The sequence below is a fragment of the Dipodomys merriami genome, unplaced genomic scaffold (assembly GCF_024711535.1).
Source record: "Dipodomys merriami isolate MVZ:Mamm:240054 unplaced genomic scaffold, mDipMer1.0.p SCAF_556, whole genome shotgun sequence".
In the NCBI taxonomy this organism is placed as follows: Eukaryota; Metazoa; Chordata; class Mammalia; order Rodentia; family Heteromyidae; genus Dipodomys; species Dipodomys merriami.
The window spans coordinates 235261-256062 of record NW_027206131.1 but is presented as its reverse complement, the minus strand read 5'-3'; the positions used below and the strand labels follow the sequence as shown (position 1 = coordinate 256062).

General features: G+C 48.0%; 1 protein-coding gene across 3 annotated transcripts; it reads left to right on the top strand.

Moving 5' to 3' along the window:
* The first annotated feature begins 1333 nt into the window (after nt 1-1333).
* LOC138812000 (ral guanine nucleotide dissociation stimulator-like) lies at nt 1334-20790 on the top strand. 3 transcript variants are annotated; one of them, XR_011367535.1, is made up of 8 exons: nt 1334-2922; nt 9201-9263; nt 9927-10121; nt 10376-11404; nt 11509-11727; nt 12002-12104; nt 13681-13802; nt 20667-20790. XR_011367535.1 is itself a non-coding variant. In XM_069999959.1 (6 exons), exons 3-5 carry the CDS (start codon nt 11315-11317, stop codon nt 12077-12079), a joined length of 387 nt encoding a protein of 128 aa, XP_069856060.1. In that variant the 5' UTR covers nt 1334-2922; nt 9201-9263; nt 9927-11314; the 3' UTR covers nt 12080-12104; nt 13681-14041. The 3 variants fall into 3 exon arrangements, 1 of the variants encoding a protein (XP_069856060.1); XR_011367534.1 differs by lacking the exon at nt 20667-20790 and having other exon boundaries at nt 13681-13979; XM_069999959.1 differs by lacking the exon at nt 20667-20790 and having other exon boundaries at nt 9927-11404; nt 13681-14041.
* Nucleotides 20791-20802: the final 12 nt, after the last annotated feature.

Sequence of the window (20802 nt, the reverse complement as noted above, 5' to 3'; positions counted from 1 at the left end):
TATGCCTAGGTTGCAGGACCCCCACCAAGAAGACCACCGAGAGTCAACTTTACAGCTGTTTTGAGGTTGTATTTAGGCGGGCTGCAGCTCGGACCTCATCCTACACTCTGACACAGCGGAGCCTAGGAGAGCCCCAAGTTAAGGATTTGCAGGTCTTATAAAGGCATACAACCAGGTGGTTTAGCACCACGTATTGCTCTGCTCTGAAATGAGCAACAAATGGTCACTGCCTCAAGGACTTTAACCCTTCAGTGAGCATTCGCATGTTTCCAGTTATTTTCTCCCTCCCTCCCAGCTTATCCCATTCTACAAGTTAGAATGAGACACTTCAGCTCAAACATGGCATCTGTCTGGAGCTTATCATCATACAATTAGAGGTACCGATAACTGTTGTCTTAGGACAGAATTCCTTAAGGTACCTTCAGACAGTGTAGTTGAGTGAATGAGAACACAGGGTGATCATGAAAGTTGCCCATCAAATGCCTAGAAAAGCTGGGGTCATCCTCCAATCCCTGCTGTACAAATGCAGTAGAAGGCAATGTCACAGGAGTACCATGGCCTGACCTTTAAAAAACAAGTAATTGATTTTATTGTATTGTACAGATGCTGTACAGAGGGGTTACAGTTACATGAGTAAGGTAATGAGTACATTTCTTGTTGAGCATTGTTACCCCCTCCCTTGTTGTTCTCCCACTATCCTTTTCCTCCTCCACCTCCCTCACTCCTCCCCCCACCCTGAAGTTTTAACATTCATTTCCAATATACTGTCTTGTGGGGATCATTGTTGCAATGGGTCCTCTGATGTCCTTGCTTCAATGTTTTGTTATTCCCCTTACCCTCCCCAAAGTAGAGAAATGTATATACAAGATTCAGGGTACCAAAATCAAATGCAGTGACAACAGGGGAAGAACATAGAAAGGAAACCAAAAGATCACATAGTACTTTAAAATTACAACAAAGAAACATCACTTTTGCCCATATCTTGGGGTTCATTTCACTTAACACCATCTTATATGGTCATATGTAAATAGCTTGAGAGGTTTTCTGCTCACCTGATAAAATTATCATAGCTATATACTAATTATTGCGAGTGAGGGAAACCATGAGATATCTTTTTCTTTGGATCTCCCTAACTCCACTTAATATGATTTTTCCAGGTCTTTCCATTTCCTGACAAATGGGGTGGTGTCATTCTTTGTAAGCGAAGAATAAAATTCAATTTTATGTACATATATATGTGTGTGTGTGCGCGCGCGCACGTGTGCATGTGTGTGTGTGTGTGTGTGTGTGTGTGTGTGTGTGTGTACACCACATTTTCTTAATCCATTGATCTACTGAGGGGCATCTGGGTCGGTTCCATATTTTAGCTCTTATGAATAATGCTGCAATAAAGATAGTTATGCTGGTAGCTTTACTATGGCCTTGTTTGTAATCACTTGGATAAATGCCCAGAAGTGGGATCCTCATATATTACCCTGCCCCAGAATGGCCTGGCCTTTTCCAGTATTTTCTGACTCAGTCTTTGTACTGATTCACTGAAGGGGCAACTGAGACTCAGAAGGTAAGAGACTTCACAAGGAAGTGGTTATACTTTCCTTGTCTGTAACAAGTGACTGAGAGAAACTGTTTCAAGGAGGAAAGATGTGTTTTGGCTGGCTTCTGGCCTCTTCAGTCCAGGCTCGGTTGTGATAGGCTTGTGGTGAGTCAGACATCATAGCATCAGGAGTGAGCAATGGCAGAGGCTGCTTTCCTCATGCAGCCAAAGCAGGCTGCCAGTACAGGGAGGGTGGGCAGACATGCCCCTAGTGACCTATTGTACTAGGACAGAACTGCTTCTTAGGTTTCAGCACCTCCCCAGCCAGGTCCACAAGCAAAGGACCAAGTCTGCATTTCCTATTCAATCACAAACTGATAGAAGCTCTGCAATTCACCTCAGTTGCCTTTCTTCAGCCCTCACGCTGTGTGCATTCTCCCCAGCCATGCTGGAAGCACACAGAAACAAGTACAGACCACCAGTGGTACTGTCTGCACCTTGTCACAGTCCTCACATGCCATAGGGAAGATGTGTTGCCTGCACTTACTCCCAAACCCTAGTCCCTCCTAATTCAGTGGCTGTGTTTAAATTTTGTAAAAGTGTGCATTCAGAGTTTGTTCAAGACCAACTCATGTGAATATCGAGTTTAGAAGTAGTGACAAAAACACCTGTATCTAGGTCCTTAGGATGCTGTGGAAGGACGATCTCAGGCCTGTGCTCTGCCTGGTTCTTCAGGACTTGCGAAAATGGCCACCTCAGCCATGCCTACAGACAGGTGCTGACATGCTGACACAGGTGTGGATGTGGTTGGGCAGCTTCCTGCAAAGAGAAGAATGACCTGTCAGTGCCCTGGTTGGGGAATATTTGCATCTGTAAATATTCCTGAGTGATGCCACAGAGGAGCCCCTTCAGTGAGCCCAGGCCTGGCTCTGTGGGACTGGATGGCATCAGTTGCCGTACACACTCAGATCATGAATGGACCAGATCCTTCCTTTAGGACAGAATTTACCTAGGAAAATGTTCTCGCTATTGCACAGGCACACATCACAGCTCTTCCCTACTATCCGGAGAGAAACAACCCACAGAAAGGGGTCACAATTTGGAGAATTGACGTTTTTCCTACTTGGATTGTAGGTTTTCAGGAGCTCTCATGTGAGTTTCAGTGGGAAACAGAATGGAAACAAAGGGGTCTGCTTTGGACCCAAGAGTTGGTATTTTCTGGCATGTTTGAGTTGAGAGAGTCATGAGAATGTGAGTAGAAGAACACTAAGAATTCTTCCTCACCGACTGTTCACACTGCGATGAAGAAATTTTCACCAATTGCAGGTGGTACTTGGATTGCCTGTCTTCCCTGTGTGAACCCCCTGGAAGGATCAGTAAAATGCCAGGTAAAAAGTCCTGACTAGCCGGATGCTGGTGGCTTTGCTTCCTTCTGAAATTCTCGCTATTCAGGTGGTTGAGCTCTGCAGACTCCATTTGAAGCCCGCACCCGCACAAAAGTCCAGGAGACTCATCTCCAAATCAACACCAAAAGAGCCATATGTGGAGCTGTGGCTGAAGTGGTAGAGCACTAACCTAGCCTTCAGCACATAGGCTCAGAGACAGTGCCCAGAACCATCACAAAAGAAAAGGCCTGCATGACAAACTTGTTTCCATAAAAGTTATTGAGTTGATTCTACTATCCTGGGGCCAAATAACTCAAGAGCAGATTGCAGTGAAGTTGTAATCACAGTCCATGATGGCCTGCAGAGTGATGGATATCTGGATGTCACTGAGTCACCACATTGATTCACAGCTGCAAGGAATCTGGGTGCACAGTAAGGCCAGGTCTGCCTGCTCCCCACCATATGCTGTCTAAAATGAGGCTTCTCTTGTCTTTTTGCAATCTGCTAACCTGGCTTGAGGTATTTAAGCTTCCATTTCAAATCTGGATCCCTAGATAATATACCAAATGGAGGTGTCACCAAGAACAGTTTCTGGAAAGAGTAAGATCTGTTTGTGCAGAAGTTCTCGGGGCAGGTCTCTGAGAAGGGACTGGCTGCAGAAAGGAAGCATGTCCTGCACTGCCTGGTGCTGGCAGAGGGGGTCGAGAGCTGCTGCTGTTTGGAGAAGTAGGAGAGGAAGCAGTGGGCACCGCCAGCACTGCATCACAGTTGGATGTTCTCAGCTGCTTTCCTCCATTCTTACCATTAAGTTTGCGGGAGAAAGAGGATGAGTATGCTGCTGCCAGCTGTGGGAGTGAGATTCGGGAATGGGGCCCTGGAGGTGGAGCAAGGCAAGTACTTCCCATGGTGGAGCTGAATTGATTGTGCCATACTCCTGGTTCCCTTAGTTCTTCCCCACCGGCCTGGGAGGTGGAGTATTGTCATTGGTATACTAGCTTTGGGAAATTTAAAAAGATTGAGTCTATAGTAGTACAAAATAATAAGAACAAGTGCATCACATCATTTGTCATGGGCCGGGATTCTACCTGCAGCCCTTACACAGTGGTCACTTCCTCAGAGCAGGCAGGAAGAGCCAGGCATTGAGTCATCAGGATAGAGGGCAGGATCGGCGCCATGGTCAGCAGGATCAGTAGCATGGTTCTGGTGGTGGTGGCAGACACCGTGTTGGAGGGTTTCCTCAGGTGCTTCTGCTGGGTGGCTTTAGAGCAGGAAACTCTAGCCTCCACTTCCTGTGAAAAAGCCTGCACATGACTCCAAGTTGGGCTGAAGCCAGTCTTCTTGGCCTACATGCGTGAACAATACCAATGAGTATAAATTACCATCCTCAGAGCCTTGGGCACTGACTGTGACATCTTGAGCTAGGTAGACAATAGCACCAAGGAGAGGTAGCAGACTGGGAAAGGCGCACCTAGGACTCTATAGGTAGAAGGACCCCAAGGGTTTCCCTTCACTGCCAGGATTCCCCTTGGTGGGGGCGCTTCCTGTCCACTTCCCTGTTCATTGAAAAGTGAAGGCTTCCCATCTCCATATTTCTCCACACCAACAAACTCCAAGTTCAAGCTCCAGTCCCTAACTACTCTCCCCATGTTCCATGGCCCCAGAATAATTTCAGCCCTAGTAGCTCAGGTGCTCTGATTTCTTTCCAGTAGCCTGATCCTTGTGTGCCCTTTCCATCTCCTCCTCAATGAACATGGTGCAGAAATCACTGGCTCTCCATACCCTCACCCCTCACTCCATCAGCCCACCGAATGAGACCAGAGATTGGCCTCGAATCCTGTTGGACATTGAACAAACAGCCCATTCTTTTCAGCGTCCCACCTTTCACCCATCCTCTCATTAGCACACAAACATTGTGGCAGGCAGAGCTGAATTCACCATCTCGCTCCAATGCGTACATGTGAGGACCCATATGGATGCACATTGATGTGTGCTACTGTGTCTGTGTGGATGAATGTGTGTCCATGTGGTGTCCATGTATATATGTGAGGTCATGTGTGTACCACTCTCAATAGATGTGTTGAACATGGGAGTCTCTCATGGGTAGGCTTCCAAATAGAGAAAACCTCATCTGTGTCTATACTTGTGAAATTCTCACCCCATGTGAAGCTCAGATCTTGCATTTCCTTTTTGTTTCTTTTGTTCATTGTTGGCTTGCATGGATTTGAGACAGAATCTCTTGCCTGGGTCAGACTAGCCTTGAACTTGGTATCCTCCTCCCAGAAGCTCCCACTGCAGGAATAAGAGGCCTAGACAAGGACAACTGGTTGGCAGTTTATTCTCTGTCCAGACACAATGTGCAGGGGCTGAATGTCTACAAGAGTGCAGTGAAAATGATGGACACCAGCTCTAGGGTTCCCAAGCCTTGGAAGTACACAGAGTCTTTTCAGTGGGTGTTAGCCCCCACCCTTCCTGATCCCTGCAAGGCAGGATACCTGCAGGGAGGCAAAGTGGAGAAGCTAGTAGACCACTTAGTGCCTGCCCTGCTCTTCGGAGATGCCTTGTTTATCCCAGTATTTCTGGGGACATACCGCACTTTCACAACTGCGCATCACGTATTGAACCTGCTGTTCAATAGGTAAGCGCTACCTCTGATCCTTGGATCTAGCCCACTGGCTAGGCCTTGGCATGTGCTGCACGAGTGAGGATCTGCTTGGATCCTGGCTACTGGCACGCTAGGACCAACATCCTCACTGCCTGAGGCTGGAGCGGTGGGATGGGCCCTGAACAGGCCTGACCACATCATGACCTTAAATCCCGGAGAGCACAGGGCTGTGGGTGGAGCTGGGAGACGGCCCCTCACTCATGAAGACCCGCTTTGTCCCAACCCGCAGGATGTCAACAAGGGCAGTGAACCTAAGCTAGAAGGAATGAAGGGACAAGAGACACGAAACACGAGAAATGACAGCAAGACAAGGGTTCTGATCAAGCTGCAACTTTTTATTTTTCACACAGGGGTATTTTTTTTTAATTGTATTTTATTTTATTTGAGAACATCCTGTACAGAGGGGCTACAATTACATGGGCAGGATAATGCATACATTTCTTACCAAGCATTGCAGCCTCCTCCTTTGTTTACCCTTCACTTCCCTTCCCCGCCTCCCCCCTCCCCCCACCCAATTTTACCCCCCTCCCCCCCCCACACCGACATTGTAAAGCTGGTTTTGACATGACATTTTGTACTTCTCATTGTTGCAACAGGTCCACCTGAATCCTTAAATGACTTGTTTGTCCCCATCTCCTCCACGTGTTATACTGACATCAAATATAGTGAAAGCGGGGGTTACACTGTGGGGGAGGGACATACAAAGCAACAAAGAAATAATCTTATAAATGCGTTAGAAACACATGCATGAAAGAAACGAAAACATTAAAATACATATTTAAGGGTTCATTTTCCTAACATCACATTATCTGACCTTTTCCGCTTGACTCATACCTATACTAGATATTGCAAATAAGGGAAACCATGGGACCTATGCTTCTTTGGGCCTGGCTTACTTCACTTAATATAATTTTTTCCAAACCTTTCCATTTCCTAACAAATGGGGAAATGTCATTCTTTCTGATGGAGGCATAGAATTCCATTGTGTATATATACCACATTTTCTTGATCCATTCATCTACTGAGGGGCATCTGGGTTGGTTCCATATCTTAGCTATGGTAAATAATGCTGCAATAAACATAGTTGTGCTGGTAGCTTTAGTGTGGTCTTGTTTGTAAACATTTGGGTAAATGCCCAAAATCACACAGGGGTATTTATATGCTTGGAATAAGGAAGCTTTTTCATTGGCCATTAAGGAAGCTTTTTCATTGGCCGTAGCAGTGCAGGATGTTTGCTTAGGGCAGGGGGAAAGGGTGGTCGTTAGCAGTTGCAGGATGTTTACTTAGGGCAGGATGAGGGTCGGATTCTGTAAACTCAGCCTCAAGATGTTCCAGTGAGACAGTCAAGCCTATTATGTTGAGAGACTCAACTTTTGGCTCCCGACATCTCCCCCTTTCTTATTTAGAAAATTGACCATCAATTGTTGGCTGCTCTTTTTAAGGGGGTGACAGAGGTTCTGTTCCTCTAAGGGCCCAGGGTTTTTCTCCGCTCCCGAGCGAGCGTCCTCACTTGGGGTGGGGAATTTTACAGGCCTTGGCATGTTTTTTGAGGAGACGGCTTGTGGGTATGCATGCCAACCATCATGCACCAGAGCTTGCCACTCAGGGGTCTTGGGTTTTGGGATCTCGCGGATCCATCCCCCTGCAGTCTTACCTGCACCCTTGATTAGAGCATTTTTTTCTTCCTCCCATAGGTGCATCCTCCCCCAAGCGGAGGGGCCTATAGGAGGAGGGGCAAACCTATCCCTTATGGCAATAGGTCTTGCCTGTTGAATGATCAGGAGTTATGAATAAGGAGAAGGGTTTTCTAAATAAGAAAAATGAAGGGGGGGTTCCCACTGGAACAAGCTCATGGCAAAACACTAATTAAAAGCCTGGGGTAAATCCTAGATCTTAATGCCTTGGTCTGCCATATCAAGGTGATGGTGATGAACCTGTATGGGCTTAGAAGCCAAGAGATCAATCTGTTGTTTAATAAATTCAAACAGGAAGGTCCACATCTGAAGTTCTAGCTGCATCTGTAAGAGAAAAGGAATCATCCTCAGGGGGAAGGTTTCCCCTGGGTTGTGGTAAGCCATTCACCTGTTTTATCAAGCGTTCTGGCAGCCACCTTGGGGCCACTTGTTCTTGATCTAAAATACAGGCTGAACCTTGCCCCCAGATAAGAACAGGATCTGGGCCCTTCCATTTGCCTGTAAGGGGGTCTCGCCACATGACAGACGGGCAAGCAGAACTGGAAGATGGGTGCCAATGCCTGTCAGCTGCCGAGTGGCCTGCATTGTCCAGAGTTAGAAAATTAAGGGCGAACAATGTGTGACTAAGGCGATCCCTAGGAGTGGAAAATGAAAAGGCAGAGGCTTTGAGGCGAGTAAGCCAGGTTTTTAGGGTGTGGTGGGCTCGTTCTACGATGCCCTGACCTTGGTGGTTATAGGGAATCCCAGTAGTATGACAAATCTGAAAAATAGCACAAAACTGTTTCAACTTGGCACTGGTATAAAATTTCATTAATCAAATTCCAATAGGAAAAGACGGTAGCAGGAACCTTTTCTGGACCAAAGGTTTCATAATAATCTTTTAAACAATCTCCTACTCTTTGTCATCTTTTTGCATCCATGATTCCTTCAAAGGGGAACCAAGGACACAAGTCCTCTATGAATGAGAAAAATAATTGTAAATCCCTTTTCTTAACCCGCGTTCCCCGTGTCTTGAAGGCCTCCTTGAGGTCTGACAGAAATAGATCATGTGACGACATTGCTTGTCCCATGGTGGGTCACTCACCTTGTGTCGTCCTCACTCTCCTCCTGGATCTGTTTCTCGGTGGGGTCTGTCGAGGCGATCTCTGACTGTACTTGGCCAAGTTTTCCCAGAGGACGGCGTTCCTTCCTTAGTCAGAGGCTCAGGCCCCATGTTGGGCACCAGTTGTCCCGACCCGCAGGACGTCAACGAGGGCAGTGAACCTAAGCTAGAAGGAATGAAGGGACAAGAGACACGAAGAATGACAGCAAGACAAGGGTTCTGATCAAGCTGCAAATTTTTATTTTTCACACAGGGGTATTTATATGCTTGGAATAAGGAAGCTTTTTCATTGGCCATTAAGGAAGCTTTTTCATTGGCCTTAGCAGTGCAGGATGTTTACTTAGGGCAGGAGGAAAGGGTGGTTGTTAGCAGTTGCAGGATGTTTGCTTAGGGCAGGATGAGGATAGGATTCTGTAAACTCAGCCTCAAGATGTTCCAGTGAGATAGTCAAGCCTATTATGTTGAGAGACTCAACTTTTGGCTCCCGACACCTCTTCTCTACATCGAGGCCGAACATGGCTGTGACCTCAAGCAGTGTTTTCCTAATTCATAGTGGTACTATATATTCCATCTGGGGGGACTGACCTACCTGAACCTCACTAGGAAGCCCAAGGGAAACACTGACACCCCCATTGCCCATTCAGAGGTGTGAGGAAGCTAGTGGGCTCATAAGCTTGTGTGGGGACCCATTTCAAGACACTCAGTAAAAAGAACAGGGAAATCCTTGTCATCCTGAGTTCCATCCTGTGCTCAGGAAAACCACTGGGATTGTAGACATCATGTGCAGACACAGTATGTTTGACATTATCATGGTGTCCCCTAGATACAGCCATTTCCATGATCATGAGGAGAAGGAAAAGGAAGACACGCAGGAGCACCTGCAGCGGTGAGTGCCTGGGGGAGGAGGGAGGGCATGTGTCTTCAGAGTGGGTGCAGTGGAGAGCTGGCCTTGGAGAGGCCTGGGCAAAGGGAAATGGCAGCCACTCCTGAAGGAGGCCTCAAGTCCAGGTAGAAATGTGTCCATGCAGGGAGCTAGTTTGGCTTGTTCTGTGCCTGGGGGGGCGGGGGGGGGTGGAAGAAGCCTCTGGCACAATGTCCACCCAGTCCCACGTCCCTGCCCTGGGAAACCTCAGGACCAAACAGAACAGAGAAGGCCTACACTACTGTTGCAGGGACCTCTGTGTGCACAAGGGCCAGGATGTGCTCTTTTGGTTGAGAGCCAGGCAAAGACCATTCTTGCAGATGGCTCTAGGCTGTCTGAATGAGGACATTCTGGGTTTGGGGGATAATAAACATAAGGACAAAGCACCCCAGGGATGACAGGTTGGGAAGCATGACCAGGGACACCAGGAGGTGGTGTGGGTGGTGTGGGTTTCACTGTGATGTAGGTGGAGTAGCATCCCTTGTGTAGACGCAGCCAGGTTACCAGGTCTGCCATGTGGTATAGACAGGAGTAGGCCCAGGAGCCCAGCTCCAACACCTGTGCTTGAGGAGTCTGAGAAGAGGCGAGGCCCAACCTCTAACTTTGCTACTTCTCCCACTACATTAGGAGCTTTCTCTTTCATTTTGGGCTCATGGATGAGGGAGTACCCAGAGGACTTCACTGAAGCACCGGACATGTCCTGCCTACCACATCTGGTAACATATTTAAACTGCAATATGCCTGGCTCTGTGGAGGAGCAGCAGGCCCATCTTCTGCTCAGCCAGCTGGAGCACATGCATTCCAAGCAGCCAGAGCTGGAGGGTGAGTAGCATGGGCTGGCAAAGGACAGAAGAAGTGGGAGATTCCAAGCTTTCTCCATCTGAACGCAGCTCCCAGCCTACCGTGGGGCCCTCATCAGGACAGTCCAGGAGCCTGGATGGCTTGGCATGAAACCTGTCCTTGCTAGGCTTCCTGGGGTGGAGTCCAGGAACACGAGCTTCCTAGGCAGGCAGGAGTCTCATTTATTTAGGAATGACTGAGGGGAGGGCAGTGCTGTAGGAGATCTTTGCTTGCAGCTGTTCCACCAACTGCAAGGCTTAATGAGAAAACCAGTGTACAAGAGTCACCTGAACCACTGGATCCAACACCCCGCGTAGAAGCAGGACTACCATGTCAGTCAGAGCTGGAACTAGCTGCAACCTCAGAGGCCCCTTCAGGTCCAGGAGCTGCAGTGGAGCTCCAGCGAGAACCCCAGAGTGACAGATGTTCTGACTCGCCTTCACCATCTTTGACTGAAGAGATGAAGTCAATGGTCCACTACCTTCCACTGTCACCAGCACCAAGTCTGGATCTTGACCTTCAATATGACGTAGGTCATCTCTCAGGTAAAGAAATAGTGGCTGCTCCCCCAGTGACAGAGGCACTAAGTCCAGTGGCACCAATAGCTTTAGAGCCAGCGATTGATGTGCCAGTACATGCAAGAGAAGACAGGATGTCAGTGCCGATTCCTGAACCCCAGCTGTCTGAAAGCCAGGCTGACCCAATTCTGCTACATACCCAAGAACAAGATACATTTGCAGCTCAACCAGAGGCCCCAAAGTCCACTGCAGGGAACAGCTCAGGGCCAGAGCTATAGGCTGCAGGAGAGAAAAGATGGGAGTCTGTTCTCTGTGCATGTGGGGAGCAAGTGCAGTCTTGCCCGCTTGCTGCCTTGAGCCTGTTGCTGAGCAGCCAGAGCCACCCGTACAGAAGCCTCTGCCACCCAACTGGGATATAGCACCTGTCCCATCTGCGCAGCTGGACGCTGATGAAGGCTTAGGAAGGGACGCTCATCCAGTTACTGATTTGGACGAAGACCATGAGCTGCCAGTGGCTGAAGACACAGATGGTGCTCTGCCCTGTGTGGCCAAGCCAGAGCCTGCTTGCCCACCATCTAGCAATGCAGACAGGCCAGCTGATATCGACTCAGATCCCTGAGAGTGCAGATTTTGTCCAGGGAGCAATCCTGAATTTCCATGATGGAGTCAGACCATGCTGAGGAGACAGCTCGAGTGCAAGAGCGGTTGCCCGACCTGAAGGTGAAGCAGTTGTCCCTCATGGCGGTGGTGAGCAGCTTGGCAGGGCTGGGCGTGCGGGCTTTCCTTTGCACCTCTACTACCATACCTGCCTCAGGGCAGAGTCACGCTGAGCCTTTGTTTCCTCTCTGCAGAAACTGTTCAAAAGACTCGTCCTTTATCACTGTTTGAGATACGTATATGTCCATCCTGACCAGAAAGAGTGTCTGGAGGGCCTGGCACCCACTCTGCTTCCCATACTGGAGCACTGTGAGCAGGTCTCCAGTTGTGTGATCAGCACGTGCCTCGGGGACCACAGCATGGAGGCAGCAGAGAGAGCCCAAGTGGTGCAGCACTGGATAGAGGTGGCTCTGGTATGAGCAAGAGGGGCCCAGGGACCCTTCTTCCCTTTCCCACTCCCACCAGGGGGCTGCCTGCCCACTCACAGCCACTGCCTGAACCCTCAAGCCCTCCTTGTGCTCTGCCCTGGCTTGCACTGTGTGCACTCCTGCTCTGCTTCCACTGCCATTCCACCCTCTCCCCTATGATCTCCGCATTCAGCCCAGGAACAAAGGCTCAGTCCCAGGGCCAAAGCAGGACCACAAGGAGCTCCCTCCACAGCTCACCTCACCCCTTCCTCACCTCTAGGAGTGCCACCTTCGTAACAATATCTGCTCCCTCATTCCATCATGTGTGCTCTGCAGAGCAGCCAGCTCCAAGGCCTGAAGAAGATGTGGAGATTGGTTGGCAGGTGGGTGCACCTTTCTCCTGGGCAACCCTTGCTTCCTCAGCCTAGCGTCCCTCATCTGGGAGCCCAGTGGCAATTCCCCATGGCCGGGACTGCGGCTCTGCCCAACTCAGACACCTATGGCCTTGCTTAGGATTTGCCTGTGTGGTTGGGATTCCTTTTGTGCCATACTTTTTCCTTCAGACACAACATGCCCACACCCATCTGTGCAGTGCTCTTCCAAACAAAACCACACTGGAAATTGGGGTGAAACTGGAGGTTTCCCCTCAAGACTTGGCTCCAAACCATGTGACCTTAGGATCACAGTGGATCTCCTTGCACAGCTCTGTTCCCATTAGGATGAAGTCCTGCCCCAAAATGGGCAATGCATTCACACTCCTCCCCTCTCTCGCCCTCTCCCATCTGTCATCTTGTCTCTGTCCCTCCTCCAGGGAGACTCTAGAGGTCTCCCTGTCAAGCTTTCCTCCTGAGTGTGGCCTGTGATGAGGCTGCCTCTCTACAACCTGCCTGCCTGGCACCGCCAAGCCAGGCCCTGGCTTGGTTTCTGGGTGGCCTTCCCATCCCAGGAGGGAAGCCTTGCCAGTCACGTGGGTCAGCGGGTTCCTCTAGACCAGGCAGCCACAGAAATATCTTTTAGGGCACGCAAATGTCCACATCCACCCTGGAGACAGGCCCTGCCAGGCTCTCTAGCCTGCCCAGGGCTACAGTGCTGATGGTCACAAGGAGCCTGAGATCTAAAGGCCCAAGCCAAAGCTGTCACACCCCATGGAAAGAAGGGACTCTGGAGGATTAAATGGTTAGAGAATGAAAGCTTTTTACTCCCATGCTCAATGCTGCCAGAGGCAGCAGAGTAGGGACAAAGAGCCTCATGCTGCCCCTTGACCTCCAGCAAGAGCCCGTGTCCTCCCCAGCCCCAGAGTCCCACAGCAATGCTACTTCTGATGCCCCATGCCCCCAGACCTCAATGCTGCTGATGACATTTGGCCATGTCTCAGAGAGAGGTCAGTGAGGGTGGCCGTGTGACAGCAGGTGCTCAAGCTGACATAGCATGTGGGAATAGCATGGCCTTGTCACTGAAGCCTCAGTTTCTGCCATGTCCACAGAGAGTTGAGCAGTGAGCAACCTGTCCTCAGGCCCCTGACATCCCTGCCCTAGACTGAGAGCAATCCTAGTCCAGCTGTGCCCTCAGCCTGCCCTCTGCTGGACAGACTTGGTGGGGCACCAAGTGGTAAGGCAGCCTTCGGGGTTCAAGCAGTATTTTCTTAGCACACTGATTCTTTGCCTTGCAAGGCAAAGACTAGGAGAGGTGAGAAAATGGCACCTTCCACTGCAGGTGGCCGGCTGTGCAGGTCCCTTGCCTCTGTAGATGGCCACATTGGGTCCAGACGACGGGAGATGGGGCCCTGAGCCAGGAATCTAGGATAGCTTCCTGGGGGTGGACACCTGATCTCAGTAGAGACATGAGCAGAGAGTGTGAGAGAGAGACAGGAGTGAGACCATGGAGAGACCCAAAGTCTACTGCCTGGCCTACCCTGCACTCCTCCAGGCCCATCACCCTTCTGTCCTCTCTCTCAACCAGGAATACAAAGTGATTGCACTGATGAAGAAACTGCAGAGCGCATGTCAGGAGCTCCACGTGGTTCCTGACCTGACTCTTCTGTCTTAGTTCAACAATATGAAACGCCTAAGTCAATCGGAAAGGTGAGCTGGGGTAGACAGTGAAGGCAACAAACATGGGAATCCCCGTGCCAGCCCCTGAGAACTTGTACCCTGAGTCAGGCTCCCCCTGAGACCTGCTGAAGGCAGGGTGCTTGGGCTTCTGAGTCCCCAGGAGCCCTGGGAGGGAGCCCCAGTGTGGAGCCTGCTGTTCTCACAGCCACTTCCTTGTCTTAGCTCCAAGCTCTCCAGGAAGCTGGAGCCTGCCCGCAGGGCAGGCTTCCTGAGCTGGAACAACAAGAGAAGCCCTCCCCTGAGGAAGCCCTCCAGAAAGTAAGCACATAGGCTTGCAGGGCCAGGGACTCACCATGGACTGGGTGGTGGGACAGGCAGCCCAATCAGCTGGGGCTGCCCTCCCACCTCCTGCCACACAGCCCCTTGTGTCTGGCTGGTGTGACCTGAGTTCTGCCCACCTCACTTTCTTCATTGGGGTTCCATGGTGGACCTCACTCAGAAGATTGGGTAAATGGTTACTTGGATGTGAGCAGAATAACGAAGGCCGCCTCAGGCCTAGGGGCAGTGGGTGTGGACAGCCCTGTGTGCTCAGAGAAGCCCTGGAATTAAGGCAGTCCCTCCATTCAGTTCCCAGGCCTCAAGCAGAGAGCTCAGCAGCAATAGCAGCTCCCAGTTGGAGACCTGTGAGCAGCTCAGCAGTGGGAGTGGCAGCCACCCACCCAGCGTGCACTGGGGCTGCTCACCCAAGCCTTGTGCACACTGCAACCCATTATATCAGTCTGCCCCAAACATCTATAAGGCAACCATGACGACAGAAGATGAGGGCATCTTGCCATTCCTGAGCCTCAGACCTCCAGCAGAACTGGGCATCGGGCTCTATCCTAGGCTGCCCTTTCTTCAGCCAAGATGCCTGCACTCCAATCACATTTTCCAGTGCATCATGGGAATGCATTGCACATTTCAAATGTCATGGATTACCCATTAGGGAGTGTGGGTGGGTGGGTGATTTAGATTAAAATATTAAGTTAAAATATTAATAGTCTCTGGGGCTGGGAAGTTGGCTCAGTGGTAGAGCGCTTGCCTTGCATGCCTGAGGCCCTGGGTTCGATTTCTCAGTACCACATAAGCAAAAAGAAAAAAGCCGGAAGTGGTGCTGTGGCTCAAGTGGTAGAGTGCGAGCCTTGAGCTGAAGAGCTGAGGGACAGTGCCCAGGCCCAGAGTTCAGGCCCCACGACCGGACCCAAAAACAAAAAAAAAATATTAATAGTCTGTTAAAATAATTTCTCAGTAATAACATGGTTTTTGTGGGTGCTTTTCTTTCTTTGCCTTAGTTAATGGCAGAGACTTCCACATATCCTACTTGAAGATGAAATCTTTTCAGGCTTGGAGGTCATTTTTTGCAGAATGAGGAAGAACAGGTCCCGCTCGGGGCTAGGTTTGGAAGTGTTCTCACGGACCATTCCACAAGCCTTGAAATCTGAGTGTTGAAACGTCTCCTGTGCAACAGCCTTGATCTATATGGGAAGCTGCTGGCTGGCTTCTGTGCAGGCAGGGAATCCACCCTCAATCTGCTGGGAGGGACTGGAGTCAACATGCACAACTGCAGGACCCTGGAGGAAAATCAAAGAGAGGTCACACCAGACCCAGGGCAGTGCTCCAGGGAGGGAGACACTGCTGAGCTGCAAGAAGAGCTAAAGACAGTCAAACCAAAATCACAGTTCTTCCAAAGCAAGTACCTGCCTAAATCCCTAAGTACACTGATGAAAGAAAACATGCAAATGAGCAGACATAGATCACAGAAAGCAAATTAGTCAAATGGCAGAGCCCTAGGTAATATAAGTCCTCTTTACCCATCATTTTATTGAGTTCAAATAATTCCTCAATAGTTGCCCTACTGGGCACTTATGCCAGCTACGGGAAGATTTATTATCTTTGCTCTGTTAAACAGTTGAAGAAAGCAGCCATGGCAATAGCACTTCCCCTTTGTGTTTACTTCACAATACCAGAGTTCCAGTAGAAAAAATGCCCAGCAGGCCAAGCATACAAACAACCTGGAAGGAACACAGGGGCTGTGCTTCTAAAATACTGCACAGAGCATGTCATCTAATGGTCATGAGATTGTTACAGGGACATTTGTGGTTTTAATTGTTGCAGAAATGTTTGTGGTTTATGCACTTGCAAAATAACTGCTAAGGTTCACTTCTCTACAGCAGCTTGCTTGCACCTACTCTAACAGAATGCATGTTTTCCCTTTATAAACCTTGAACTAATTGAGTTTGGGGCTGCTCACTCCCAAGTTGAGTTAACACCAGCCTGTCCATCCAATAAACTCCAGCTTTTAATGATAGTGGTCAGCGTGACTGAGTTTGTCAAGAGGGGTCAGTCCACCTTAATCTGACCCCATTTGTGTTTAAAACTGTGAAAGCCAGATTTCCAGAACTGTTTCCACAGGCTGGAGTCAAACTGCAATTCTCTCAGTCTCTGGCATCTTAGTGAAGTAGGGATGCTGGGTCTAACCAGTGCCATCATGGCCACATAGTGGATAGCATACTGGGTTTAACTGGGGCCATCTTGACTTCCAGGTGAAGGAAGAGAAATTCCCACCTTCCAGGTGCTGGGCATGCCTGAATTGGGAGAGGCAGGGGTGGAGACTTGGATGATATGTTACTGGACCTTTCAATTCCGTGCTCTGAACTTGGGAGAGACTTGAGTTTCCTGTGCCCTGTCCCCTGACGTGACACTATTTTAGGCCAGACAGCTCAGAAGCCTTTAAGCCAAGCCTAGTGTGCTATGTCCATATCCTGACTCTCCTCTGATCAACATGGCCTCCCACTTCAGCCTTCCATTGTGGTTCATATGGGTTGTTGGTATGGTTTTTCTGGTCTTTCTTTCCTCTCTGCTCTCATGGCTCAGTTTTCTAATAATGTAAGTGTATTCACAGGACTGCAAGTCTTTGTGACAGGAGTCTGCCTGCAGATGTCAACTTTTTAATGAAGACTCCCAATTTGGCCTCTCAAAATGTGGCTTCTCTGGATCTGACCAACTGGTTTTAATTTACAACATTAGCACCTCCTCTTACCTGATCAAGGAAAACATCCTGCCTCTGTCATTTCTTTCCAAGAAGATATGGAAGGAAGGAAACTCATTTAAGTCCTGCCTGTATCCTCATTGTAGACAGTGTCTTGTTGAGTGTCGATGGATGCAAATTGTCCACAGGAGCTAAAATGACTTCCTAGTATTTAAAGGTGAAAGCAATCAAATCACAAGAAAGACAAATTCTGACCACTCTTTGATTCTAAAAATAATGGCTTTGTCCTGACCATAATACACTCACCACTGAAATTATGTTTATTAAGACGGTGCCATCTAGACCCTTAGCTACCAATGAACCATTCTTTTTATTTTTTATTTTTGTCGGTCGTGGGACTTGAACTCTGGGCCTGGGCACTGTCCCTCAGCTCTTCAGCTCAAGGCAAGCACTCTACCACTTGAGCCACAGCGCCACTTCCGGCTTTTTTCTTTTTGCTTATGTGGTGCTGAGGAATCAAACCCAGGGCCTCAGGCTTGCAAGGCAAGCACTCTACCACTGAGCCACCTTCCCAGCCCCCAATGAACCATTCTTGAGTTATATTCAGGTCATACTTCACTTTTGATTGAGAACCCAGGTATAGGAGAAAAGATAACTCCAAATATTAGATTACTCATGAGAGGAATTGATTAGACTTAAGACCCTTTTCCAAGATTAACATCGTGAAAATGGCAATACTTCCCAAGGCTATCTACAAATTCAACGCGATGCCTATCAAAATTCCAACCTCATTCTTCAAGGAAATAGAAGAAGCAATCCAAAAATTCATATGGAACAATAAAAGACCCCGAATAGCAAAAACACTCCTCAATGGAAAGAACACTGCTGGAGGAATATCAATACCAATTTTCAAACTCTACTATAAAGCCATAGTAATCAAAACAGCTTGGTATTGGCATAAGAACAGACCTCAGGACCAATGGAATAGAATTGAAAACCCACAAATGAAACTACAGACCTATAGCCATCTAATCTTCGATAAGGGAGCTAAAACAATAGAATGGAAGAAAGACAGCCTCTTCAGTAAATGGTGCTGGCAAAATTGGTTAACTACTTGTAGAAAACTAAAGCTAGATCCTTATATATCACCCTGCACCAGAATCAACTCCAAATGGATCAAAGACCTCGAAGTCAAAGCAGACACTCTGAAAACATTACAGGATGGAATAGGAGAAACCCTAGGTCTCCTTGGCTCAGGCTGAAATTTTCTGAATAGAGACTCAGAAACACAACAAATCAAAGAAAGGTTGGACAAATGGGATTGCATGAAGTTGCAGAGCTTCTGCATGGCAAAGGACATAGCTAGCAAGATCAATAGAAAGCCCACGGATTGGGAGAAGATCTTCACTAGTCATACAACAGACAAAGGTCTCATATCTAAAATATACTTGGAACTCAAAAAATTAAATCCCCCAACAACAAATCCTCAAAGAAACAACTGCCCAATAAATAAGTGGGCTAAAGACTTAAAGAGAAACTTCTCTGAAGAAGAAAGAAGGATGGCCATAGACACATGAAGAAATGCTCAACATCCCTAGCCATAAAAGAAAGGCAAATCAAAACAACATTGAGATACCACCTCACTCCAGTTAGAATGGCAAAAATCAAGAACTCTAACAACAACAGATGCGGGAGGGGATGTGGACAGAAGGGAACCTTACTTCATTGTTGGTGGGAATGTAAACTTGTTCAACCACTTTGGAAAGCAGTATGGAGGTTCCACAAAAGACTCCACATAGAGCTCCCCTATGACCCAGCAATCCCACTTTTGGGCATTTACCCAAATGTTTACAAACAAGACCACACTAAAGCTACCAGCACAACTATGTTTATTGCAGCATTATTTACCTTAGCTAAGATATGGAACCAACCCAGATGCCCCTCAGTAGATGAATGGATCAAGAAAATGTGGTATATATACACAATGGAATTTTATGCCTCCATCAGAAAGAATGACATTGCCCCATTTGTTAGGAAATGGAAAAACTTGGAAAAAATTATATTAAGTGAAGTAAGCCAGGCCCAAAGAAACATAGGTCCATGGTTTCCCTTATTTGCAATATCTAGTATATCTATGAGTCAAGCGGAAAAGGTCAGATAATGTGATGTTAGGAAAATGAACCCTTAGATATGTATTTCAATGTTTTTTTTCTTTCATGCATTTGTTTCTAATGCATTTATAAGATTATCTCTTTGTTGCTTTGTATGTCCCTCCCCCACAGTATAACCCCTGCTTTCACTATATTTGATGTCAGTATAACTTGTGGAGGAGATGGGGAAAAACAAGTGGTTTAAGGATACAGGTGGACCTGTTGCAACAATGAGAAGTACAAGTTGTCATGTCGAAAATGAGCTTTACAACGTTGGTGTGGGGGCGGGGGGGGGGAGTGGGGGAGGATTGGGTGGGGGGATGCGGGGGGGGTGGGGGAAGCTGGGAAGGGATGTGAAAGGTAAACAAAGGAGGAGGCTGCAATGCTTGATAAGAAATGTACGCATTATCCTGCCCATGTAATTGTAACCCCTCTGTACAGTATGTTCACAAAAAAAATAAATAAAATGAAATGAAAAAAAAAGACCCTTTTCCTCTTGCAAAAGTACCTATGTGAAAATACATAGCATATAAAGCCACTGGTTTTTGGTTTGAATTGTTAGCTGTAGGAGATAAGAAGTAGCATTCCCTTCATAGTCTAATCTGTAGAAATTAAAGTTCCTGGAGATAATTACAAATAAAGAAAGGGGAAAACATAGCAAAGATTTCTGAATAAGGAGACCACCACCAGGCCAGGATGCCAACATGGCTGTATCTTCATCTAGGTATCTGTTGAGAAGCTACTGTGGGCCATGATCTCTACCAAGTCCTTTATATCTTCCCTAAGGTCTTCCCTACAGTCTGGTGAGGTGGACATTGGTATTCCATCTTGCTAAGGAGAAAGTTGTGCCCGTGCCAGCTCACACAGCTTGCCATGAGCTGGCACAGTTGTCAGGCCCAGGAGGCCAGTGTTGCAAAGGCTTTCTCATTCACACTGTGGCCATGCATCCTGGCACATAGCATCCTGAAGCCCTGAGGAGCTCAGCTCCACACCTTATCCTTGTTCTCACTTTATGAGTAAATCATTATAAGATGCATGTACAATGAACCAGATTAACATAACAGAAACTCAAGCATCTAGTTAAACTTTTTGTTTGTTTCAGAGTTTGTGTGTGTGTGTGTGTGTATGCTGGTCCTAGGGCTTGAACTCAGGGCCTATGTGCTATCCCTTAGCTTTTTTGTTCAAGGCTAGTGCTCTACCACTTGAAATGCTGCTTAGCTTCCAGCTTTTTTGGTGGCTAATTGGTGGCAAGTCTTACCTTATCCTGCCTCGACTGGCTGGAAACCAAGATCCCCAGAACTCAGCCTCCTGAGATGCTAGGGTTACAGGTGTGCGCCACTGGCACCAGGCCCAAACTAAATTTGAGTAGCACTTCCATGCTATTCTTGCATAGTCTGGCAGAACATATTTAGCCAACCACACCATCTAACTCTCTAACTCTCAGCCATCCTCTAACTCTCTCTAATGAGGAGGCCCTCTCTGGACTCTGGCTGACACTAACCCATGTTCACTGCTCACACATCTCCCCCTTCATACAGTGACCTTCCAGCACTTGTCAAAAGTCTACCCATCTTCCAAAAGGACCCCATACGTAGGCATCTTTGAAGAGGCCAGACATGAGAACTGAGATAGCCTGTGCCTGTGACCCCATACATCAGTAGAGGACTTAGAATATTGCTTTCCTTGACCTTTGTGTCTCTGTCTCCTATTTCCTAGGAAGATTCTGAACTGAATGGGACTGATCTGAAGGAAAGTTAGTGAATTGAAATCTCATCCTGTTCAACTATAGTATCTAATGTAATCCTGCTAAATAGTAAGCCATCACTGGAGAATAAATGAACACTTGGAGCCA

Coding starts and splice junctions, on each gene's coding strand:
- LOC138812000 (XM_069999959.1), top strand. CDS start 11,315: ATGATGGAGTCAGACCATGCTGAGGAGACAGCTCGAGTGCAAGAGCGG. Junction 11,405..11,508: donor AGTTGTCCCTCATGGCGGTG/GTGAGCAGCTTG, acceptor TCCTCTCTGCAG/AAACTGTTCAAAAGACTCGT. Junction 11,728..12,001: donor ACTGGATAGAGGTGGCTCTG/GTATGAGCAAGA, acceptor CCTCACCTCTAG/GAGTGCCACCTTCGTAACAA.